Source organism: Vipera berus, assembly GCF_964194415.1.
Source record: "Vipera berus genome assembly, chromosome: 5".
NCBI classification, from domain to species: domain Eukaryota; kingdom Metazoa; phylum Chordata; class Lepidosauria; order Squamata; family Viperidae; genus Vipera; species Vipera berus.
This window is the reverse complement of record NC_138207.1, coordinates 95692657-95719664: the sequence shown is the minus strand read 5'-3', so window position 1 is coordinate 95719664 and position 27008 is coordinate 95692657. Positions and strand designations below refer to the sequence as shown.

The following is a 27008-nucleotide window of genomic DNA, read 5'->3' as shown; positions in this document are numbered from 1 at the left end:
AAACTTTCTAAAAATATGGCAAACCATACTTGCATTGTGAGCAAGAAATAACAAGGACATGTTAATGTTATCCCAAGGATGGGACAAGAAGGAGATTTTAGCAGGCAGACTCAGGAGTCTGTTCTTTACTTAATTTAAAGATTATAGTGAATATCTCTTAGTGATTAAGTCCATAACAACATCCATTTCCTCTGTAAATTTCCAAGTACAGGTTACTTTGTGGTAACAAAAGGTAACACCACTCATTACTGGCTGAACTACAATTTATGAGCTGGTGGAAAACTTTTCTTCCCTATTTTTCTGAGTAACCATTCTTTTAACTATTACAAAAAAGCTCACCCAAAACAATATGGCTTATTGTTTTCAATATCTTTGCTTTCTGTTCTATGACAGCCTTTTCTGTAGCAATTATCTGAAGGCCTCTTCCTCTCCGCTTGCAAGCAAGCACACGTGTACATTCAGACACACTTCACAGTGTTCCCTTTTATCACATCATAAAAGCCACTGGGTCTCTTAATTAGCATCGCCCAAATCCCGTGCAAATTAGCTAAAAGAAGCTCTCCCATCCCCCAGCACACGTTATTAGGCTTGACATTTCTTTTGGTGCTCACTTCTTCTGATTAATGCATCTGCATGAATTTGAAAATAAATAAATAAAAGTGTCATACAAAAGCTCTTCCTGATAGCTATTGATTTTTTTAAAAAAATAAAACAAATCAAGACAGTGACAAAGAAAGAAGCAGACTCAGAAAACTCACACATGCATGCTGAATTGACCTGAAATTTGTTCAGGAGCCTCTCAACCCCATTAGCAGACGGGGAAGAACATCGCCTTTCCATTCAGGACAAAAAGTAAAGTTTCTTTTCAGATCGAAGTTCTCCAAAAGGGTCAAATGTTAACTGTTGTTGCGGTTACTCTTTGTAATGTTGTATATTTATTAAATTATTTTCATGTAATAAATGTGTGGGGTCGATGAACAATTTAAAGCTTTGTGAAGGGGTCGATAGATCAAGCTCAATTCAAGGCAATTTGTGGGTCCATCTAAACCTTGGACAAAATCAGAGCTCTGTTCTGGTTCCTTATCTTAATTTAACTGAGATTAACTCCTCCTTTTCTTTCTTTCTTTCTTTCTTTCTTTCTTTCTTTCTTTCTTTCTTTCTTTCTTTCTTTCTTTCTTTCTTTCTTTCTTCTTTCTTTCTTTCTTTTGTATGTGATCCTTTTATTTTAAAAAGCAGCTCTTCTTTGTTCAAAGACTCTCTTCCGCAAAAGCCTCAGGCCTAAAACTAAACCCACTTGGATGAGCAGCGGTTTGAAACCAGGTTTCTTCAGCCCCATCCCCGATGCTTTGTTTGTTGTACCACACAAAAGACTGCAATGCTAAAGGCGCACCCCAAGGACAAAGCCTTGTTGGAGACAGAGGGATTTATTTCTGAGTCAACAGCCAGGTTGTGAATGTTTCATTGCTTCCTCCTGTTGAACACTCATATCGGTTAATGTAAACCATGGCTGGAATCTCTAATACTTTCCAGGTTGAGTGAACTGACAAGTGGTTTATCCGAAAGAGAAGGATCCTGATAAGTACATTTCCCAACAGGAGTAAGTTTTCTCACCATCCTGTCTTCCCCTGAAGAAGGTGTCTCTTGGGAATCCTAAACCAAACCTGTTCAAGGACCCTTGTTTCTCCCTGGATCTGTGGCCTGGTGTGTTTCCCCCGAGACAATTGATTAATCAGAACAATTAATCAGTGGAACAATTTGCCTCCTGAAGTTGTGGGTGCTCCAACACTGTAGGTTTTAAGAAGAGATTGGACAACCATTTGTCTGAAATGGTATAGGGTTTTCTGTTTGTTCCAACTCTACTATTCTGTTAGTCTGTTGTGATTCTGAGAGTTGGCCAAAGCCACCAGCCCAAAAATAGCACAAATTATGTATATTTAGACCCAGGAAAAAATGTTCCTCTTTCTTGGAACTTTCCATCTGTTGATCCGGGTTGGGTGACACAAGGCTATAAATGAGAGGAAGCCAAACGGAGGGAGATATCAGCATGAAGCAGAACTAACTCATCTTTTAGATCAGCTTTTTTAAGATTCAGCTCTTTCTGGAGTCTCAGCATTTCTATTCAAAACAATCTCCCTGGATAACTAATAAGCTCAACAAGCCCATGCATTTAAATGATTTAAGAGTGGTATATCAATGATCCCATAAAAGGAGAAATATATAGATAGTCATAATCCTCACTCACACAATACATCAAAAATATATGAAAAGCCCATTTTATTTTCCAAACTGCTGGTGCAGACAGGCACAAGATGTCACTGAATGAATTTTGGAACTCTAGTGGGATAATAAAACCATTCCTATGAACATAGCTGGAAGAGCTTGCTGCAATTTATCTGAATTGCTGGACCTGACCAAAATAAAACCTTTATTCCTACTGTCTTTGACTGGTAGAAACCAAGAGGATGTAATTAGATCAGGCACTGCTTGGGGCTGAAACAAAGCAGTTTTAGTGTAGGCTAAATGATACAAAGCACAACCCACTCTCAGTGTGAAAAAGCAATAACCAAGTTATCCATGGGGTAGAGGGGAAAAATCCAGATTTTATAGAAGAAGAGCACTTTTTTTAGTATCAGCAAAAATGGAACAAAAATAAGTACATGAGCTTTTGAGTTTTCAAGACTGCTCCACCAAATATAACTCCCTTTTTACAACCCTGGAATCCCTTAATTTGGGGAAGAGTCGGAGCGATTGGGTGGAGCTGAGTGTTTACTAGCCGGATGTCCTTCCTGATGCCATGGAATGCTACCAAAAAGGGTAATTTAATAAATGCGGTATTTTCACTGCATAGAAATATCTATTGAATGGGGAGAGAATGGTTACTTAACTTGCTGTTTTTCCCCATTGTTTTTCTCTTCCTGAGGCCTTGATGCAATACTGGGAAAAGTGAGGAGAGAGTAAACATTCAACTGGGATCAGAAGACATGTTCTTAGTTTTGTGATATGGTCTTGAATACACTCAAACAACGTTGGCCATGGAATTGACAAGAAGGTAGTCATGATGAAGGTGGCCAGCACAAAACACCCCTCCACCAGAAGGCCAATTGGTGAAGTTGGTTCTCATCCTTTGCCCCTTGACCCCATATCCTTGGACCTGTCAGCCGGGCACCCTTCAGTACAAGACTCTTCTCCACAACTGTCTTCATTTTTGTTTCTGAACCTGTTGTGCTTATGTCACCAAGAAGCTTTCTTATAAAGAGGTTGCTAGAGGCCTGGCAGAGGCACGTGGTGGCTCAGTGGGTTAGGACGCTGAGCTTGTCGATCAGAAGGTCAGCAGTTTGGCGGGTCGAATCCCGAGTGCCGCATAACAGAGTGAGCGCCTGTTATTCGTCCAAGCTTCTGCCAACCTAGCAGTTTGAAAGCATGTAAAAATGCAAGTAGAAAAATAGGGACCACTATGGTGGGAAGGTAACAGTGTTCCGTGCGCCTTTGGCGTCTAGTCATGCTGGCCACATGACCATGGAGACGTCCTCGGACAAGCGCTGGCTCTTCGGCTTTGAAACGGAGATGAGCACCGACCCCTAGAGTCGGAAACGACTAGCACGCATGTGCGGGGGAACCTTTACCTTTACCTTTAGAGGCCTGGTGCTTCACTTTTGAACATGACAGCTTCCTGTTTCTTTATTATTATTTTTTTAAAAAAAATTAAAATAAAAATGCCGTCAGAACTCAGAGAACTTGAGAAGCATCTCTGAGGCTGTTTGCAAATACAATGATGTCTGATTTAAGGGATAAAGAGCTTTTGAAAACAGTTGTCTGGTCCGATGGAATTACCAACTCTTCCAAGAATTGTTTCTTTCAGCCTCTTGGCTGACCCCTGAATTGTTCTCTCCAAGGAAGCTTTGAACACGGGGTGGGCACCTTTCCTGCCTGAAGGAAGTCAACCTCTCTTTTCTGTCGCCTGAACTATCTCTAATAGGAATTGTTATCTGTGGAAACCCAGACAGTTCAATAGTCCAGGCACATTTTCTTCAAACATTTTTAATGTTCCTCACAAACAGAGATACAGTTACTCTTGAAATCATCAGACCTTTTGAGGTGCACCAAAGCAAATTATGGGGCAAGTGAACACCAAGAAGGAAGGCATCTATCTGGTTCGGCACTGGTGCTCATGAAATTACCCTAGGAGACAAAAGCCTCAGTGAGCAAACTAATCAACGCACAAATGTTCACCTTTCTTATTTTTAGCTAAAAAATGTCGTTCAACTTCTTTTAACAAAAGGATATAGCAACTTCTAATGCAGGGAAGTTTTCAATGTCATCTACTGGAGAGAAAGATCTATGTCTGACTAGCTATCCTATTCACAGGATTGTGATGGAATATAGTCCAGATTCCCAGGATGTGGAAGCTGGGGTGCATTCCAGAGAAGCAAGAGACAACTTGGTTAAGATAGTTTGTGTGAGAGAAAGAGCATGAAGACGGTTCTTCCTTAATAGTTCCCAGAGTACTATAGGCTTTATGTGACTGGTAGTCTCCTTTAGTTTGGCAAAATTCTTTTTATGGGTGAGGAACATAAGGAAGCTTTCTGGAAGAGTCACAACGTGTCTTTGTTGGGTTTTGGAACCTGTCAATACTCAACCCAAGACATCCTGAAATAGAAATTGGTCAAGGCTAAGCCTCCATTCCTGTGCATGCATTACCTCAAGGACTTCCTTGGACTTAGCATGGGAAAGCTGAGGGCCAATTTGCATGTTGGTGGGATGACTTTCACAGTTTTTTAGGAGTCCAATTGATACTTTAAGCTCTGCAAGAATGGATGGACAGCACAAGATGCTATGGGGGCTCCAAATGAGAGAGGGGGGAGAGGGAGAGAGAGAGATCTAAGAAACAAAATTCAGCATATAGGCAAAATGGTGTGGAAATTAGATCCTAATTAGAGAGAGATTTAAAAGAAATCACCCTTAGTTTTCAATGAAATTGAACACAGAGACAACTTAGGCACGGTTGCTAAATTGATCCAAATTGAAGCAGATAACCAATCTTGCTGTTCCTACTAGGTTCTTTAACCATTTTTACAGCTCAGCAGAGAAAAGCACACCGCAGCTGTGTCCCGCTTTGCAAAAAAATGCACACCCCACATACACCTAACTACTCTCATGAAGGGTACAACATCAAAGTAAAAAAGTCTTTGTAAATTCCATAGAATATATTCCTCCCTCCCTCCCTCCCTCTCTCTCTCTCTCTCTCTCTCTCTCTCTCTCTCTCTCTCTCTCTCTCTCTCTCTCTCTGAATTGTCACCCCCACTGGTTGGATTATTGATTTATGATTTTGGTTAATATCCTTTTCCAAACCCAGAGTCCAACTTCCTTACAAAGGACAACATAATGCTACAATCTAGACAATCCAGAACAAGAAGGCCTTGACATGACACCAGTTTTGCTAAATTTAAAGTTTTCATATCATTTTATGGTGTTTGCAAACTGCCCAGCGTCACCTAGGAAAGATGGGAGGTACAGAAATTTGAGAAATATATAAAATAAAAGAAACATGTCTTCGGGTGAGCCACTGAAAGGGAAGTGGGACAATTTTGCACCCGCTACAGGATTATTCCCACATAGAACCTTTCACTTCACTTTCCCCTGGAAAAATATGACTAGAAATCACAATCACTTGTATTTTAGAGCAGGGTCCCCAAATTTGGCAACTTGTGGACTTCGGCTCCCAGAATTTCCCAGCAGCTGTCTGGGGAATTCTGGGAGTTGAAATCCACAAGTCTTAAAAGTTGCCAAGTTTTAGAGATCCCTGCTTTAGAGGAAAAAAAGTCCTGAAATTGAAGTATGTGGTAAAGGAGAATTCTTGTGGTTTGTACATTGGTGAATCTTCAGATTTACAAATCAAATCTAAAATTCTCCCCATGACCACCACCTCCAGTGGCATGGGAGACTCCACCCACTTGGAATCCAGTTTCTGTAATCTGCATAGCCCCTCCTCCTTGTCTATCAAGTCCCGCCTCCAGTGTCACTCCTTCTGGGCATTCCAAGGAATGACAGAATCTGAATACAGATGCCATGTGTTAAAAAAAAATTACAAGCTTCAGATGGTTGCAAAAGACCAATCTAGGAGATTTTTCTCTGCTTTAAGTCCCACTATATGCCTGTTGGAGCCTTTTGAAGCTTTGCCGTGCCTTTCAAAGGCTTGCTATACTCATGGCTTCAATTTTCTTTGTGATGTTGCCTCTGAGAATGAGATTGTCAGTACAATTAAAATATAAAGAAGGGAAGGAGTCTTGCTTTTTGTGGTAATTCCAGGGGTGGACTGGCAAGCAATTACACAGGCTTTGCAAATAAGATATCAAAGGGAGAGACACATCAAACGGTTTGTCTCTTCGTATCCTGGTTTGAACTCATTCATCTTTCTGGAAGCCACCTCAACACAAATGAAGCTAGGAGGGCCTTTGATCACAGGTAAAAGAAAAACAACCTTCTCTACAATTCAGGCTTGAAAAAAATCCTGCCTGCAATCCCTTACTGAGGACACGGGGGGGGGGGGGGAAAACAATGCGTAATGAGGAACTATTTTTCATGCAAATGCACTTTTGTTTACGAAGAACCAAAGCAAAAGCAAAATTCAAAGGAGGACCTGATACACAATTTTGAAGGCCCAGCATGTGAAACACTGGAACTGATCCCCTTTGTCGGGTATGGAAGCCTCCATGTCTTGAGGGAAATGTTCGTTTTGTTGCTTCAATAAATAACACAAAACGTAAGCAGTCAATACTACTTCCTGGTGAAGAGCATTTGGATCAACCAAAAGCCCATAAAAATGTCCACAAAATTGTAGCGTGAAGAATTTAGGAAAGAGAATTCTGGTTCCAGTCTTTACTGTGTCATCTCATCCAAGTATCCCTAGCCCAAACCTGTTCCTCTTTTATCATCATGGGACACTTACAGTCTCAAGACAAATATAGTTTTCCCACCACATTTAATAAACAGATCAGATGACAGCAACCCAAATGAAAAGTCAGATTTTTTGTGGCTCAGTGGGTTAGGACGCTGAGCTTGTCGATCAGAAGGTCGGCAGTTTGGCAGGTCGAATCCCGAGTGCCGCGTAACAGAGTGAGCGCCTGTTACTCATCCCAGCTTCTGCCAACCTAGCAGTTCGAAAGCACGTAAAAATGCAAGTAGAAAAATAGGGACCACTACGGTGGGAAGGTAACAGCGTTCCGTGTGCCTTTGGTGTCTAGTCATGCCGGCCACATGACCACGGAGACGTCCTCGGACAAGCGCTGGCTCTTCGGCTTTGAAACAGAGATGAGCACCGGCCCCTAGAGTAGGAAACGACTAGCACGCATGTGCGGGGGAACCTTTACCTTTACTAATAGGCTTAAACATAATTGTGTGGGGCTGGTGTCAGTAAGCCTATAGTCTAGATAATATTGACTACATGAAGAAGGACAGAGAGAGAGAGAGAGAGATTTTATCTTTATAACAAATCTGTGAACTTCTTGATGGAGAAGAAATTTGAAGTTGCAGCTCCTCCTCTCTTTTCTCTCTCTCTCTCTCTCTCTCTTTAAGAAAAAGAGATTTTTTTTAAAAAAAAAGAAGAGAGAGAGAGATTCCATATCACTGTTGCTCTTGCTACTCAATCTGAGACAAAGATTGAGTTGTCCAGAGTATTGGAGATGACCTCTCCTAACTGGCACCAGAGTCTGCTAATGAAAATACCATTTTGATAAGATGAATTGGGACAAGTTTTGATCTGAAAAAATTGTGTCCATTTCACCTTGTTCTGTCTAAATATAGACATGTACAAATGAATCACATCACTGACTTGCTTTTGTTGTTGGACTCAACATTTTGACTTCTGCAAGAATGTCTTTTTCTGATTTACCAGTTGATTCTTTTAAAATCCTATTTTGCTAGTTCAGGTTCACAATAAATTTAAACCACTTCAAGAATTGCTGGGGACATCACCAATCCAAAATATACCAAGCGGTGTTGAAAAAAGAGATTAGGTTGTCCTGAAAGACCATGGGTCAATTTTTTAAAAGATTCTACAAAGAGTGTGTGAAAATAGTGTAAAGGATTGCATAAACTCTTCTGATTATTTACTACAATCTATACTATTACAGATTAGTATATTAATCTATTATTTACTACAATTACTATTATTTACTATTTGGGATACAGGTTTATTGAACTGGAATTCTCCATATATTTTGGGTATGTCACGATCAGAGCAAAACTGTTATTTAATTGTAAGTTCCCTGTTAACAATTATTTGTGGTTCCTGAGATGTATAAATTGACCTTACCCATTTAATAAAATTATCTCTAAGTTTCATAACTCTAAACAAACAAAAAAAGAATTCAAATTGTCAAAGACCTTCCCTGCATCTAAGAATATCAATGCAACTTGTTTTTCATTATGTTGCTCCAAGAATTCCAGAATATTCAAAAGATTCTAATATAAGCCTGTAGTTGTCTTTTTTAAATAAAAATCCACATTGATCTTCATGAATACAATCTTGTAAAATCATTTCCAACCTTTCAGCCAAAACTGTGGTAAACATCTTGTAATCATTGGTCAATAAAGATATTGGCTGATAGTTTTTGTCAAAGTCAAGTCTTGTCCTTAAACTAGCCTCTTTCCAGCAATTAGGAATTTTTCCGTTCTGTAAAATTATATTCAGAGTTTGCTGTAAAGATTGTAAAAGTTAATCTTCAAAACATTTACAGTAAGAGTCCATCAGCACATCTGGATCAGGTACCTTTCCTGTTTTAGTCTTTTTATTGTTATTGGTACAATTCAAATTTTGCCTCTGATTCTCAGTAATCTTTGAGAAACTCTGTTTATATAAATATTCCTCCACCTTCAGCACCAAACATGGAATCCTCTTCAGTGTCCGCTATGTGTTATAGCATTTGTTCAGCTTCACATGCCACTGTCACTCTCTTTCATGTCTTCTCCAGTTCTTTTTCTCAATAATAATAATAATAATCTCATTTTTTGCACAGTATTCAACCTAAATCTTTGTTGTTTGAAAGTAAAAATCACCCCCTCCAACTTGTTTCATCTAAATAGAATTCTCTTCTATTTCGTAAGGATTGTACTAAGTAGTACTTGAGGTAAGTTTGTAAAAGAAAAAAAGTATTTTTCTCTGGTGTAATACTCAAATTAAAATTTCCTGAAGTACAATTCCATCTGTATGTGGTTCTCTGAGAGTATTATCTCTTAGAATATTACACAGAAAGGAAGGATTTGTCTCATGAGCCTAGAGAAATAGGAGAAAAGCTTGTAAATGCCCCCAAAATCCCATCTGCCCTTGTATCAACTGACCACGCTTGCTTTCATTTTTGCTGTGAAAATCAAGAATTTAAACAAGTGAATAAAAATTGTTTTACATCATAGACCCAGACAATAGTCCCTTCTTTGGGGGTCAACAGAAAGAATCATGGTCAATTTCATGGTCCTTTTCATTTTTTTCTGATTGTTTAAGGTAATTCTAGCAGAACCTCAGAAGCCACCATCCCTCAGCTGAATTCTTCAAAGTTCAAAGAGCAAGATGTGCGGAAGCAGAGAAAAGAAGCCACATTGGAGAAGAAAGAATGAGATGAAAGAGAAATTAGATGAACTCCGTTTTGGGAATGATTGTCTTCTGAGAGAACTTCCATAAATATATTGATGCATAATGAGCAGCTGAGGAAAAACAAGGAATTGGATAAATAGGGAGCATTTAAAAAGTTAAATGTTAAAGAGCTCAGCCTGCAGCTGGTATCCAAGGAAATGCGAGTGATATTTCTAATGGGAAAGTCTCAGCAGATTAACTGTAATTAAAAGTGAGTTAAATCCCCTTTTCTTTCATCCAGTGAAATGCTCATTTTTTACTGATGATCACATGCCTTCAGTAGCTGGTGGTTCAATCACCAATTCCATTACTTCTTTTCATGAATTAATACATTAAACATTCTACTTCAGGTGACTTGAATAGCAAAGGCTCACAATAAAGAAAATGACTGCAATGGAGCTCAGGATTGGAAGAGTAAAAAGTGAGGTCAACCATACTGTTTCCATTATAAGCCATCTGCATTAAAATTTAAAGGTTTTTTTTTTCATTTTCTTATTTTTTTTTCGTATTAGTAGAAGTTCTTAATAAGCCTGCCACCTCATAAACATAAAGTTTGATTGATACAGTCTTCAAAGTGGAAATACAGCCAAGCAAAATATTTGGAGGAATCTCATCTATCGGCCAACCTTGAATATGATATTCATATGAGTAGTTTTAGGCCAAAGATTGTCAATGCAGTACAGAACAGCAGAACCTGGGAATCATTTGTGTTGTGTTGTGTAAGCTGGACAAAGCTATTTGGAGCTGTGTGACTGCTTTATGTAGCCAAGTATGTGTGCCAAAGATAATTCCGATCAATGAATCAAAAGCCAAACAGTAGATTTGCCTCCTATAACTTCATCAATTAAGCTGCTGAAAAGACACCAGTGCCACTAATCCATCTATCTGTCTGTCTGTCTATCATCATGTCATCTATCCAGTGCTTTTTTTGTTAAAAAAAAGGTCCCAGAACTCACACATGTCATACAACCTGCCTTGCCTACCCTACAAGGTTCCATTCAAAAAAGGTACTGGAACTCCATTCTGGGTGTTCTATGACAAAAAAAGCCATCTATCTATCTATCTATCTATCTATCTATCTATCTATCTATCTATCTATCTATCTATCTATCTATCTATCTATCTACAGTATCTATCTATCTATCATCCATCCATCCATCCAATGTATACAGTTGCTCATTTCAACCAGTGACTCTGAGGGGCAATGAGAATTAAAATAGAACTCCATTCTGGGTGTTCTATGACAAAAAAACCATCTATCTATCTATCTATCTATCTATCTATCTATCTATCTATCTATCTATCTATTATCTATCTATCTATCATCTATCTATCTATCTATCTATCTATCTATCTATCTATCTACTCTATCTACTCTATCTATCTATCTATCTATCTATCTATCTATCTATCTATCTATCTATCTATCTATCTATCTATCATCTTCTTATGGTGCTCAAGGGTTAAAAAAAGGATGCCCAAAATAAGCATCTTTGACATTTGTTGTTTGATTTACAAGGTCTGCAATGTCATCACATCCTCAGGTTTAAAAAAAAAGCGGGGGGGGGAGAATCTCTGTGGTTTTATTGGAAATGGCTGCAAGCACTCTCAGCCAGATCATTATGGCATATTAACATGCCCAGATGTGATATACTCACATTTATGCTCAGGCAGGAAAAGATTTTGCTGAGTTTCACCTCTTTTTCAAATCACCATGCAAATCATATTGTTCTCCTATGCAAAGAAATGTTTTTGTTTTCACATTTGGATAGTACATCTCTCCCACCATGGAAGTCTGTGAAAGGAAAGAGAGTTGTGTCTTTGTGGTCAAAGATCTGACACCTGAAGGTACTTTGAGATGGTAATTGTGCCCTTTTCCCATATCCTTTTCGCCCATCTAAGGTGTGCAGTTCTGGATTTATTAAATAGAAGAGTATATGCCTTTAATCTTAGATGCCTTGTCTCCCTTGAGGAGAAGAGACCTGTCTTCACCGTGACCATAATAGAAATGACATCAGTCTGCTTATGGGCATTAGATTAACCCCCACATATGGGGATGTTTGGCAGGAACCTGGTAACTTCTTTGCGGCTAAGACTCCCAGTTGATTTGTGGGACAGCCCAAAGGCAGCAATGCCAGTAAAATTATGCAACATGTTTATTTTCTTTCAAGGAATTTAGCAATGTTGTTATCTGTGAGATGCCCATTTTAGTATTACTGCTAGAAATGTGATCTGGTTCGTGCCACCCTATAAAAGGAAAGGGGACCGTACCTTTTCCATTCCTTGGGTGCACATTTGAAGCTTTGCATCAAACTGGCTGGCTGATCGGTGAGCCCACTGGTTCCCCTTGATCTCCCAAGGTGCAAAGGCCATTAAGATTTCAGGAGAAAAGATCAAAGGATCCTTATCTCTTACCGGCAGCCAAGCAATGCCCTTGAGAAAGAAAGAAGAGATACTGAACAAGACCCCCGTGGATTGCTGCAAGGCAAGATTTTCATTTTTCCTCCGTCAGCTCCATATACTTTTATGACGTGTAACAGATGGATTATATATTTTTGCAATGAGACATACACACAAAGAAAACTCCTGTAGGAAAATAAAAACTGTGCAAAGGTGTGCATTTTTTAAAAAAGTCCTGTTATGACTGCAACAATCTTAAAATAATTTCTTTAATACATGCCTACGGCATAAAAGGTAAAGGTAAAGTTTCCCCCGCACATGCGTGCTAGTCATTTCAAACTCTAGGGGCCAGTGCTCATCTCTGTTTCAAAGCCGAAGAGCCAGCACTTGTCCGAGGACGTCTCCGTGGTCATGTGGCCGGCATGACTAGACGCCAAAGGCGCACGGAACGCTGTTACCTTCCCACCGGAGTGGTTCCTATTTTTCTACTTGCATTTTTACGTGCTTTCGAACTGCTAGGTTGGCAGAAGCTGGGACGAGTAACAGGCGCTCACTCTGTTACGTGGCACTCGGGATTCGACCCGCCAAACTGCCAACCTTCTGATCGACAAGCTCAGCGTCCTAACCCACTGAGCCTACGGCATACTTTTATCTAAACAGATCATCCTTATTCAGTCCATATTTATTTCAGGCATATATCAGCCCAAAGAGGGTCTCTTTGACATCTGTAAGAGCAGCAGCTAAGACTAAGGTAAAATTGTTCCTGAAATGACCATTAGTGTTGCATTTTTGAATCTAAGTTAATTTGAGCTTCTTTTTACTTTGGGCCTCTTATGAATTTTAAAAGCGTACCACCTCATCTTCAGTTGATGGCAATACTGGATTGTGCTTCATTAGAGTCCCTTTGCACTGGGACAAGGCTGGGAAACATGGAAGGAATCATCAAGCAAAATTTACTAACAATTCTAATTTTCTAGCATATATAGTAGTGGCCAAAATTGTGGAAACCTTTTGGGAAAAGTGTACAGTAGAAATGCCACCTTTGGTTAAGTTTCCACCAATTTTTCTTCTAATTTCTTTATAACTGTAGCCTTGTTCACTTAATAATACTATTTTACGTCACTTTCTGGGCGACCAGTCAGCTCTTTGCACCATTACTTTAATTTTATTGCATTTTACAAACTCTCTAAATCAGGGATGTCAAACTGCTAGCCCATGGGCCGGACGTGTCACAACAAAACTGCGGCCACCCCATTGCCGGCAATGGAGAAAAAGCTCCGATACGTTGCGTGACATCACGTGATGTCGCGGGTTTGACACCCCTGCTCTAAATGAAAGAACACAAAAAAAACCCCAACCATCTTCATAGCAATCACATAACACACTGACAAATGTCCTCCTCTCAGCTTCAATACATGACATCAATAACCGAATCCTGCTGGGATCTGATTGGCTCATTGTCAAAACAAGATGATGCCTGATTGGCCCTCTAAACACTCATGCTCATTGGCTACAATTGGATGAAGGACAGCTACCTGATATCAACCTAAGCAAGCTGTGTTTCCTTTTGCTGGCTATTTGGCTATGACTTTTGATGGAATACTGTACACATAATTGAACAAACTATGTTGCATTACATTCTTGATTAAATTATCTTTCCATTGATATATAATTTTATGTTACTACTCCAAAAATAAAAGTGGTGTTATTAGCCATCAGACCTCAAAAATACACTTTTCCCAAAAGGTTTCCACAATTTTGGCCACTACTGTATGAAAAGAAATATTGCATATGGAAAGAAGGGATAACGTAAGCACCGCAATGAAAAATTTCAGCATACCAATATTTTCAAAGGAAACGGTAAGATTGCAATCGACAATGGTAAGACTCAGGGCTTTTTTTCTCATTGAACGCTCAGAACGGAGTTCCGGCACCTTTTTTGGATGGAACCTTGTAGGGTAGGCAAGGCGGGTTGTATAACATGTGTGAGTTCCGGCACCCTTTTCTTTTACAAAAAAAGCACTGGTAAGATTTAATCTCTTTCTTAAATGTAGTGTGTAAAAAAAATATATTTCTCATTCTCCATTTCTGCCTGCACATTAATCCACTGCTTTCCATACTAACAAAAGAACAGACTTCTCTGTCTCAACTCATCACCATATTTCTAACAACCACGGCCAATCAACTTTTTAATGGTCATTGAAAGAATTCAACTTGGGGGAATGATGATGCTGGTTGCATGCAGCTTTTTCAAGACAAAGTTATTGTTGTAGAAATAATCAGAATTGCCATAGTGCATGCAAACACACAGGCACATATAAGCACTACTGGTGTCTCTGTGTGTTTTTAAATCCTTATGCTGCAAACCACTCCGTTTTTGCTAGGGGGAATAAAAGGAATGCATAGAAAATAAACAGCAGACAGAAAAGGAGACATGAAAAATGGACAGATGAGGGTTTGCGCAGCAGATACGACAGCTGGAGCAATTTTATTAAAGCTCTGCCTACCAAAGTAAAGCTCAGTTGTGATAGTACAAACATCACAAGACTTTTATTTAAGGATAAAATAGAACATCTCAGGTACGGAAAGTTATTCCCCTGCTTTAAAATAAAAGTGAGAAGATCTCTGTTGCTGTGATCTATTTGACAAATGGAGGAGAAACGTCAGCTTGAATCTACAAGGTTGAAGTTTCTCCTTAGTTCTAGGTTGCTTCTCTCCATACTTAGTTTCTATCTATTGTTTCTCATCTTGCTCTTTGGTGCTTTGGGAATAGTTTAATCCCCTCATCTTTGTAGGAGCCCCTCAAATATTGGAACACTGTTATCAAGGACTAGGGGAGACATAATAGCACTGTTCCAATATTTGAGGGGTTCCTGGGGATTGTTTTGTTAAGGGAACACCACATGGGTAATTGCTGGAAGGTTGCTTGAGCAGGGAAGCTGGCTAACGGCTCCCAGCTCCTCAGACAACCCGTGTCCAGCGCCACTATTGGTTGCCTCTAGGGCGGCAATATGTTGCTTTAAACCTATTGGCCGCCGCCTAGAGGCCAGGGTATAAATTGCTGCATTCACAGCCCTGTTTCTCAGTTCAGATCCTGCAAGCAATAAACAATGATCTTTGCTGAACTCACTCACCTCACCTCGTCATTGAAGCAACGAACCCAGTACATAACAAGAAGCAACCTGGAACTAGGGAGAAATTTCTTAACAGTGAGAGCAATCAACCAATGGGACAGCTTGCCTTCAGAAGTTGTGGATGCTCCATCACTGAAGGCTTTCGAAAAGAGACTGGACAACCATTTATCTGAAATGGTGTAAGGTTTTCTGCTGAGTAGGGGGTTGCACTAGAAGATCTTCAAAGTCCCTTCCAGCCTTATTATTCTATATTCTAAGGTTGTATGGCTCTTCATCCATGTTCAGTTCAAGACTCAATATTTGCAGATGGCATTGGTATAAGGTTGATTTTTAGTTTTATGAAGTGGATCTCTAAATAACATAAGACGTGGTAAATGAATGGAGTCTTCCTGCCAGTGATTTCTCTCTGCCTACAATAATATATATTTTTACATAGGATTTGTGGCATGCGTCTAAATCATCATATCAGGCATCTCTTCTGATAGATATATAACTGCCTGCCTACCTCCCAAAATCCTCCTTGGTGCAAAGGTCTGGGACCACATGAAAATGAGCAGGGTATTACAGGATGTTTTTAGAGCTCCGGGGAAATAATCGAATGTGATTATGTAAAATTGAAAAGATAGCTTGTGAGTATGTAAAATTGAAAAGATAGATTGTCATCTTAGGGGAATAGCACTCATCTATAATCATCACAAATAATTTCCCACTTATTGTCTCTCCTCTCTCAGCTACTGTGGTGGATGTGCTGAGGTCACAAGCAGTGACCTTTTGTGTGTGTGTGTGTAGTGAGAAGCTTCCCATCACTTGAACGCTTCAGAATTAGAGTTATCTCATTCATTCAAAGAGAATGGTAGACAATGTCCCAGCCTGTATCGGCCCTCCTAGGTCAACTAGACAGAAAACACAACTAGATGAGCTAATGTACATGATTGTAAGGCTAACTAACAGACTCTTGCAAGTTTGAAGGGACAAACTTCCCACTGTCACTTTTAGCCACCTGATCAATTAGGGCAGGTCCTTCTCTAACTGTTAATCATTGGGGTTCCCCCTTCTTTTGTCTAGGCAGCATCTCTTCCTTTTATTCCCCAAGGTCATCCACACATCTCGATGCATCCTGTAATGCCCAATTTCTGTCAGGTGTAAGAAATCAGGAACCAAGGTCATTCAAATGAGTACACATTCATTGCGTGCTAGCTATAAAAAAACGACAATCTGAACTATTAATGGTCCAGGCCAATTGGCGGTAGATAAGAATCAACAGAATTCAAGGAGGGCTGGACACCGCCCTGAGTCCTTCGGGAGAAGGGCGGTATATAAATAAAATTATTATTATTATTATTATTATTAATATTTCTTGTGGGCATGAAGGGACTGCAAATTGATAGCACACCCGGCCCCTCCCTTGGGCTCAGCCTGGTCATCTCCTAAATTCCCTTACTTGGGAACTTCCGGACGTGTGGGCTTCACCTCTGGAAATCCCTCCCCCAGCATGGCCATTGATGAGGCTTCTGGAAGTTGCCATCTGCACGTCTGGAAACTCCATCCTACATGTTCAGAAATAACCTATTCATGGCTGCTAAGCAAAATTTGGCTACTGAACGTGCAACATTGCCACAAGCAACAATGAGTCATCTCAGAAGAGGAAGGTGGGTTGTGGGTCCTTATAGAAAAATAGTAAGACATGGCCTACAGCAGTGATGGCGAAACCTTTAGAGGCCGACTGCCCAAACTGCAACCCAAAACCCACTTATGTATTGGGTGCCGGGTGGGCGTGGCCCATTGGGTGGGTGTGGCCCATTGGTGGGCATGGCTACGGTGGTAACGGCAGACTGGGTGGTACTAAAAAGTTCAATCAATCAATTCCAAGTTTGCAAGATCTTTTTTTTCCCCGCGAGAAGTTGAAATTGATTGCTTGAACCTTTTTTTTTTGCACACGGCAGTGGAGGCCTAAAGCAAAAAGGTTTTATAAAACCCAGCTGAAGGCCTAGGACTGGGGTGACAGCACGCGTGCCCACAAAGAGAGCTCTGGGTGCCACCTGTGGCATGCGTGCCATAGGTTCGCCACCACGGGCCTACAGGCTGGGTTGCAGGAGAGCTCTGAGGGCAAAAACATTCAGCTGATAGCATGACGGTCTTCCATCACCAAGCTCCCTTCAGAGCAACCACTCTCTATCCAGAACCTTTGTTTCACAACTTTTGGACTTTTGATGTATCAGGAGATGAACTTGACTGGCAGAGACATTACTTTTCACCATTATCCTGCATCCCAAGGCAAAGGGATAAATGTGTACTTACAAAAATGCAGCTATTTTGATTGCTCAGCATCTCCTCGTGGTGGCTTTCTGGTTGCCAGCTGAGGAGCAGGAGAGAAAATAGAATTGATAATTATATTCTCAGCTACGCTCCACAAATACTAATTTATGCACACAGAGATGAAAGTTTTCCCTTAGATATTGTTGGATTTCCAGGTCTTCTGATTCAGGCTTTTACTGGTTCTGCTGGCCAACCTCCCCCTGATGTGTTGGGGAGGCTCTGAGGCTGGCAGGTTTTCAGAGAAACCCCCCAAATGGAGAGTCCTCTTAGGAGGAGCAATTATGTACACCCTTTTAAGCAGTCACACAATTAAACTTAATTAAACATTCTCTATCCTTCACTAGTCTTACATAAACAGCAGAAGGTAATAGGTGTGGAAAGGGAAGACAAGGGAATTTGATATTTCAAAATGTTTGTGTGCTTTTTTATTATTATTGTGGCTTCAGTTTTTAATTTGACCTGAGAACTCAGTTATATAACAATTTACAATTGTTATATACAATTTATAACAGTTATACCAATTGTTGACTGAAAAGCTACCAATAACAAGTTTGGTTGAAATTTTTGCTTTGTCTATTATTATTGTTGTTGTTGTTGTTGTTGTTATTATTATTATTATTATTATTATTATTATTATTATTATTATTAATTATTATTATTTTATTCATAAAACATGAAACTCAGTCAACTGAGCACTCAAATTGACTGGCACTAATGGTTGCCAACCTAGCAGTTCGAAAGCACGTAAAAAATGGAAGTAGAAAAATAGGGACCACTACGGTGGGAAGGTAACAGCGTTCCGTGTGCCTTTGGCGTCTAGTCATGCCAGCCACATGACCATGGAGACGTCCTCGGACAAGCGCTGGCTCTTTGGCTTTGAAACGGAGATGAGCACCGGCCCCTAGAGTCGGAAACGACTAGCACGCATGTGCGGGGGAACCTTTACCTTTACCTTTAATGGTTGACACGGATTGCTGCCCGCATCCTAGGTATCAACCAGGTATCTCCTTAAAATGTAAGATGTTCCGAGTAGCACAGTTTTTTGTAGCTTTGCTGGAGTTATTGCAGGAAGCTGCAATTTCTTGAAGTATTTTCCAAAGTTTTTGGACATAGTTCCCAGTGCTCCAATGACAATAGGTATCACTGTTGTTGTTGTTGTTGTTGTTAGCCACAGTGCTGTTGAAATTAAGTTACGGTAACTTGTGCATTTGTTGAATTGTCCTGTGGGGAGATGTTCCAGGCTCTCCTAACTGTTCTATGAGTTTGTCATCAAGTTTACTCATTGCCTCCAAATCAAACTGCAGGCTGTATTTTTCTTTCTTTATTTTAAAGGCAGCTAAGTCTCAAGACGTGTGAAGGGATTTCCATGTTGATTAGATTATAATGCCTGCGAACATTTGAGAGAGGGGGGGCAGAGTGACAGAGAGACGGTAAGAGTAACAGTCTAGATGGCAATTCTTCCAACTTCCAATCCATTTTTAATTAAAAAGGATGCTTCCCAAGCATGGTTCTCAAGAGCTAATTAGCACATAAATAAAATGGTGATAAAAGTCACAGAAAGACAGAGAGAGGGGGAAAAAATGGGAAGAAAAGATGCATGTTATCTCTAAGCAACTGGCTCTGCTCAGTTGTTGCTGCAAATTGGTTAATAATCGCAGCTTGAGCCACAAATCACACTCTGCAGTGTGGCACCACAAGGTTGCTTTCCTAAGGATATATGCATTGAAGTTGGAAATAATGGGCCTGAATAAATGCTAAGTTTTCCAATGAAATGACCATTCATTCCAAGGGACAGTTTTGTGGTGAATTATGCCCCGTGTTATTAATCCTGCACACAAGTCTCCTTCGGCTTCCAAATAATTAAGCAAAGCATTTAGCACAATGATTTTCTATTTAACAAACCCGTGGCTTTTGGCATTTCTCTTTTAGCTTTCACAGTGTTGTGCATTTTTAGACATGGATCTTCTTGCAGAAGCTCTAACAAATCTGGGCTTGACACAGATTCCAAAATTGGTTTGATTTCAAAAATAAAGGGCAGCTTCCATAGCTTGAATGCAATGCAAACTTTGGAGATGGCATTTCCTCCTCCACTACCACCACCACGCAATCAATTCACTGCACAAAAAACAGGGTCAGAATTGTTTGTATCTTTTGGGTTTTCCTTCTGGGTGCTTTATCCTTTCAGGAGCAGCATCAATCTGCCTCTGAGTCTGCTGTCATTTCTTTGAAATATTTATATGCTGAAAGAAGTTTTCCTTTGAAAGAAGTTGGTGCTACAGATCTTCTGGGTAACCTATCCACCCGTGCCAGAAAGTCCTGCTTCCCTATGCTTTGAGATCCAGGCTGAATAAATTCACCCCACAAATGTGTTTAGCAAACATTGTGTGGATTTTTGTATCATTTTTGTTCCTTCAAAGCCCCCATTCTCCATCCCTCTGACAAACTGTTGCGTTCTTCTCTCAGATGTCTGCCCAAAATTGGTGGGATGAAGAAAATGAAATGTAGTCTACAAAAAAAAAAAGATAACATGTTAGATTGCACTGTTAACAGGGAATTGATTAGAATTGTGCATGGTATTGACGATCCCATCAACACAAAGTGTTATTTGCAGCTTGGGAGGGTTGTTAATTTCTAGTTATCCCTTTGATTTTAGCAGAAATGTTTGCAGCTTAAGGCTGCGCATAAAAATAGTACTGTGTGTTGTGCTGAATTGTACTCATGAGTGACATCACGCTTTATAATTGTGACTCATTCAGTAGTAGTCTGTTTGCAATAGAATTTCATTTTTAATGTGTGCCAGTGTGCCCACAGTAAAAAAAATGACAATAAAGGTTATCTTATCTTTACAATGCAAGCTCCTCAATCTTTTGCATCCTCCTCTTCTTCTTATCTGTAATAAAGGGATGGTGAATATGATTCAGCTTTTGTCCTCCCCCAGAGTTGTTTTTCAATATTTTGGTTTTCAAGAGTGGCACTTTAGCAAATCATAGGGATAAACAAATCTGTAAAAGTTAGCTTTTCCCCACATTTGATTTTTAAAATATCAAGTACCTTATAGCGTTCATGGGAAAGAAAAGCAAAATCACAAGGTTTGAATTTGAAAGTTACAGCATGGAGAGGGTCACATTGTTGCATTTGTCTGGAAGATATTGCTATTAAAAGATGGAGAGCCACCCAGACAGAAGACACAGAGAGCATCACCAACATTCAGCACCTCAACATGATCAAGTGGTTGACTCAAGTGGCAAGACAATAAACGATGGATGAAAACTAATCAAGGAGAGAAGCAATCAACCAATGGAATAGCTTGCCCTCAGAAGTTGTAAATGCTCCATCACTGGAGGCTTTCAAAAAGAGACTGGACAACCATTTGTCTGAGATGGTATAGGATCTCCGACTCAAGCAGGGGGCGGGGCTAGAAGACCTCCAAGATGCCTTCCAACTTACTCAGGGTCTTGCGGAAGAACAGGGTAGAACAACAGCTAATGACCTTCTTTTACCGGTCTACTATAGAGAGCATCCTCTCGCACTGTATTGTGGTTTTGGTATGCTGGCCTGACAGCTGCGGATAGGAAGGTATTCATGTTTAATGAATAAAAGTTATATAATAATAAAATAAAGAAAGTCAATCCAGAAGTACAAGCGTTGCAATAATTTTGACCAAAACGTGGTTACCAATAATAAAAGTACCCGAATGAAATGATTAATACAGCGCTGAATTGTCCTGGAGAGTGTTGCCGGAGATGAGTTGGTCACAGCAAGGTGTCCGCAGTGAGTTGGCCGTGATGAGTTGACTGCAGCAAGTTGTCCTACATCCATCTCAGGAACTCTGGACAGAAGTGTCTTTAGATATTTCCTCATAAGAAGATCTGTAGCATCCTGGGCATAAACAACATTAGACTTTTAGTCTTGATACTCCACCCCAAAACTACCTTTCCCTGACACTCTTTCTCTGCTCAGGATGGCCACCCTAAAACAAGCAGAATTACTTTAGCCAGGATGAATTAGCAAGAGACAATCAAGAACTGTCCATTTTCCTCAAAGCTGATGAAACAAACAAAAAAAAAGGTTTGCCAATTTTGAAGAGAATAGTTCTTTGTGGAAACAACTGAGATTTGAATTTTGCTTAGATGCAGTCCTGGCTACAACAGCTGGATAATCAGAAGGCTCACCACATCCCATAACTGGAACTGCTCCTTCATCTCATAAGCCTGCAAATATTGCTTTGCTGTTGTTGTTTTTTAAAAGCAAACAAGCAAAAAGGCATGTATATACTTTGCTTAAAATGCAAACTTGAACTGAAGCATGCCCAAACTGGGTTCCACATCTCCAAACCAAATCTAATTCAGGCAGTCTTATTTTACCTCTGAGAAGCAAAAAAAAAGCCACAATCTTTTTTTGGGGGGGAGGGGGGGTTGAGACAGTGGATCCTGTTGTGTGTAGCAAATTGGCCAAGCAAATGAGAGGGAGGGGGAGAGACAGAGAGAGAAGATGACTTTCCAAGGCTGTTGTCAACTCTTGGCTTTCACTTCACTGAATTAGTTGCTAGATTTCTATAAGATCTTGTTAGTCCTCTGAAAACAGTATCCCCGCGAGCTGGTAAGGGCTGTGAAAGTTAAGTCTCTCCTTACATTTTTCAAGTCTTGAGATTATTGAAAACCAAAGCATTTTGGGGCTGGTAGGAGAAATGCAATGGTTTCTACAATTCAATACATTATCCCTTTGTGATCAATAAGCCTGAAGGACCAGCAGTGGAAGAGTTATGATTGCACCATTTACAATTACGAATTTTAGAGCCGGAGGGGAGAGATGGCCTGGCCTCTGGAGAAAGGATAAGCAGCTTTGAAGATGCCCTTCTAAGGGTTCTTTGCCAGACCTTCTCTTGAACTGAAGCCCCCAAGTTCAAAGGCCTCTCTTGGGGGGGGGGAGGGAATTCGGGAACAAGGCTTTCCTGTTCTTGCCACTTCAGAGGTAGTTGCTCATGCATGCAGAGATGATTAATTATTGCAGGAAACTCTCTGCAAAGCTCTTGAAAGCTGACATGCTCCAACATTTATTCCTTGGCTGGGGGTGAGACCCCTTTGACTCTACAGCCAAACCACCAGAGGGAAGGTTGCCTGCTGGTTCAAAGAATATGGCCATCACAACCAATCTGTGCCAATACTTATTAATCATCCCAACTGTCAGGGCTATCACTTCCCTCTTGCTGCATGGAGACATCATTACTCAAGGAGTAGGACAGTGGGGAACTGTAACCCCTGCCTAAGGACCGTGATGGATTTGCTCCAGATTATAAAACAAATGACGTGCATGAACAGGAGTGTTCATGTTTTCAAGCATGTAGCTCCCAGGTTGCCTGACTTGCAATGCAGAGTTGATTCCTTGTCCTCATTGATCTATGTACAAGTAAGACGGGGTTCTTGTAAGAGGCACTGTAATTAATTATGAGACAACCCAGCAGTGGATTGAATACCTTTGTACTGTCTAGTCAGAAACACAACGGCCTAGAGGAGAACGGATCACTAGCAGCTTTGCGTCAAAGAACGTTTAGCCTAATTTTATAATATATTGGCATTTCCAAGAATCTACCATTTCATTGGACCATAAGAAAGGCTGAGCGCCAAAGAACTGAGGCCTTTGAACTATGGTGCTGGAGAAGACTCCTGCGAGTCCCTTGGACTGCAAGGCGATCAAAACGGTCAGTCCTAGAGGAGATCAACCCTGACTGCTCTTTAGAAGGCCAGATCCTGAAGTTGAAACTCAAATACTTTGGCCACCTAATGAGAAGGAAGGACTCACTGGAGAAGAGCCTAATGCTGGGAAAGGTGGAGGGCAAGAGAAGAAGGGTACGACAGAGAATGAGGTGGCTGGATGGCATCACTGAAGCAGTAGGCGTGAGCTTAAATGGACTCCAGAAGATGGTAGAAGACAGGAAGGCCTGGAGAACGTTGTCCATGGGGTTGCGATGGGTCGGACACGACTTCGCAACTAACAGCAACAACAAACCATTTCATGGTGCTGCTTCTTGGAGGAATTTCCCAACTCCCCAACCCCTTTTCTCTTTGTCTTTAAAGCAGTTGTTATTCAGAAAGGATCACAAAGGGTCCTTCAGCTGATCTTGCCAGGTTTGGAGGATTCGTCTGCTAAACACAGTTATGAATTCAGAGACACTCTCACCGATCCAGCTTGGCAGAACTGAATGGCTGGGCTGGGCTGGGCTGAGCACCCGTGGTGCTGGAGGAGTTTCCTCCAGCAAGAGGAAAGCAAATCGTTCTTTTCTATTTTTTTCTTATTGCACATTCAGAAATACATATGGAGACGCTGCTGAGAATCTCCATCACCTCATCATTATGATTATGTAGCCTTCCTTCTGTTTGGCTACAGCTCTATTCAACACTTGCCTGGGATGTCAGGTATAAAGACATACTGCACACAAACTGTCGTGGCCAATATTGAGCTCAGATGTGTTTGGTTGCCAGACAACATGCCTGGGGAATAAGGCTCTTTTTTCTTACTTTGCCATGGTGCATTCCTTCAAATCACTAGTTGGATTAATCTCAGCAGTGCTATATGCATCTTCCATTACCAGCCATTCAGAATCTCTGTCACCCATTACAGCTTTAACAAAAAGGGGGGGGATGAGTTACCTTCAAGGAGGACAAGGCCCCCTCAATGGTGCCAACTGGTCAGTCTTGATTAATCTAAAATGCTGAGCAGGCTTAGAACTGCTCACTGCTTAAATGAGGAATCAAGAAGCCCTAGGTGATGGATGGTCAATCACAACACCCTAAAACAAGGGTAGGCAACCTTGGCTCTTTTATGACTCATGGACTTCAACTCCCAGAATTCCTGAGCCAGCCAAGCTGAGGGAAAAGGGAGAGGTTTCCATGCTGAGCCTTGCTGACTCAGGAATTCTGGGAGTTGAAGTCTACGAGTCATAAAAGAGCCAAGGTTTAGTTTAGTTTAGTTTAGTTTTATTGGATTTCTATACCGCCCTTCTCCCTAGGGACTCAGGGCGGTTCACAGGGCATATATAAATAGGTATACAAAAATTAAAAGAGAATTAAACCATGCCCAATTAAAATACAGCAATAAAAAATAATAAAACCAATTAGAAAACCCATATTCCCCTTCAGGCCAGACCAGCTAACTCGAACAAGTGGGTCTTCAACCCGCGACGGAAGGATCGGAGGTCCGATGCCATCCGGAGCTCAACCGGCAGTTGGTTCCATAGTGCCGGGGCACCCACAGAGAAGGCCCTCCCCCTGGGGGCCACCAGTCGACATTCCCTGACTGGAGGCACCCTGAGGAGGCCCTCTCTGTGGGCACGCACAGGGCGGAGGGGAGTTGATGCCGGCAGCAGGTGGTCCTCGAGGTATCTCGGACCCATGCCATGTAAGGACTTAAAGATCATAACCAAGACCTTGAACCTCACCCGGAAGACAACTGGTAACCAATGCAGCTCGCGGAGCAAAGGTGTAACATGGGAGTACCGGGAAACTCCCAAGACAACTCTCGCGGCCGCATTCTGTACCAGTTGGAGCCTCCGAGTGGTCTTCAAGGTTGCCTACCTCTGCCATAAAAGAAGGCAATAACCATCTGCTTCCAAATTTTCCCAGGTTCATGGATGTACTTGAAAGTACATGGATGTACCCCTGGAATTATCAGTAGCCAAGCTCTACTTAACATTGTCTTTAAGACTATTGATAACTACCAACCAAAATTATTATAAATTAACTCCGGTATCAGAAACAACTTTGGTGTTATCTGTGCAGTTATTCCGTCTTTTGGACTTGCCGAGAATCCAAACTCACATGCGCACGTGCAAGCAAAAAAACATATTCTATTTTGGATCCAGTTCCTCAAATTCCACACAAAGCCATTGTTCTATTGTGATATTTATAGTGACAGAAGGGGGAAATTATGTAAAGTGCATTTAACTCAATGCTCATTAAATTAGAATTCAATTATTTGTCCTCGGCCTACTCTTGCTCATTTTGTAAGCAAATTAATTAGGATCTTCATACTCCATCACTAAAGTGATTGCTACACTCTTGGCTTTTGAGATATCCCTGCTACAGCTTTCTCTTCAGGGCCCAGAGGCTTGTTCAGATGACCCTTGTAGGGCAGTAGGGTAATATCAGAAGAACATATGTCTCATTTTTCTTTGCCTTGACATTTTAAGACGGTTACACTGCTGGTTTTGCAGCTGGTGGGAGCAAATGATCCTAATTTCCTTGTGAAAAGTCCTGGGCTGAACTGGTGAGTCTTCTCATTTCTTTACCCAGCCACAACTGTGATTTGCTCACCCTTGTCCAAACAAATCAGGCCAGGAGAGTTGGACATCACTCTTCCATGGCAACTCCCAGGTATGCCCTCCGGGATAATCTCTAAACTTTATATAACTCTTTTAAAACTTTTAAATAAGAAGATTAAAAACTAGCGCAAGCTAATACAAAGAAAGGAAAAAACCAAAGAAACAGGGGAAAAAATTGTAAGAAAAGAGGGAAAAAGTAGAAGTAGAAAAAAAAATCAGAAAGATTGGCTTCTGATACTCTTCACTGCAGTTATCAGTACAAATACATTTTGACCTCTCTCTCTCTCTCTCTCTCTCTCCAAAATTACATCAAATTATTCTTCTTTCTATAATCTATCCTGTCTCATCTCCAAAATCATAAATCACAAGTTCATTTTTCTCAGATCCTCCTAAAAATAGAAGATGTGCATGAAAGGAAAGGCTTAGTTATGCACGAATGAAAGGGCAATGGGTAACATGGGGATCTACGTACTCCACTCCCTTGACTGTCAAAACCTCTGGCAAACTAAGGTCAAAAGAAATTACCCCACTTCCAACCAGGTCACTGACTTCCAAGTGCCCATTAACTCCTGCTTAGCCAGTGATGAAGGTGGCACGTGCTGAAATAACCGTGGGTGTCTCCTGGATGTTAATGAACAGATTAATTCATTCGATGCCCCGGCCATTAGAGCCAAAGAGAAAAATGAAATTGTTTTAATGGAGCAATTAAAGGATTACAGGCAGAGCAGATGAGAAGAGTTTCTGTAATAAAATGAGCCTTTTTCTAGCAACTGCTGACCCGATTCCTACCCAGGGCATAAAATCAGCTACAGTGATGAATGCTTGGAGTGTGATTTTGCACAAATCTAAACTTCTCTGGCAGCATCATGAGAACAGTATAATTGTATATAGGAGGCTGCTGTGTGCATTACACTTTTGGTGGCACTGGGGCAGCTATACAATGGAGGCATCTACACCTGTTAGAGATACTAAATTGATGTTAAATTTAATTACGGCAGCAAGACTCTTGGTAGCACAATATTGGAAGAAGGAGGAACTGCCTACTATAGAAGAGTGGACTTTAAAAGTTTCAAACCTGGCGGAAATGGCAAAGATTTCAGCATATTTGAAAGAACACTCGCAACAGATATATATTTTGGAATGGAGAAGATGGATCGATTATATTCAGAATAAATATGGGACTAGAAAGTTTCATTTAGTATATGAATAAGTATTA

At 40.7% G+C, this 27008-nt stretch overlaps 1 protein-coding gene across 5 annotated transcripts; it reads right to left on the bottom strand.

The window, feature by feature from the left end:
- Window positions 1-617: 617 nt before the first annotated feature.
- On the bottom strand, window positions 618-19898 carry LOC308669116 (uncharacterized protein). Of its 5 annotated transcripts, none has more exons than XM_081329622.1 (5): window positions 19833-19898; window positions 17458-17515; window positions 11897-12058; window positions 11284-11420; window positions 618-2005 (listed from the first exon to the last, which is right to left on the bottom strand). In XM_081329622.1, exons 1-4 carry the CDS (start codon window positions 19874-19876, stop codon window positions 11319-11321), a joined length of 366 nt encoding a protein of 121 aa, XP_081185748.1. In that variant the 5' UTR covers window positions 19877-19898; the 3' UTR covers window positions 618-2005; window positions 11284-11318. The 5 variants fall into 5 exon arrangements, 4 of the variants coding, with proteins under 4 accessions (XP_081185748.1, XP_081185747.1, XP_081185749.1 ...); XM_081329621.1 differs by lacking the exon at window positions 618-2005 and adding an exon at window positions 4007-4179; XM_081329623.1 differs by lacking the exon at window positions 618-2005 and adding an exon at window positions 7112-9271.
- Window positions 19899-27008: the final 7110 nt, after the last annotated feature.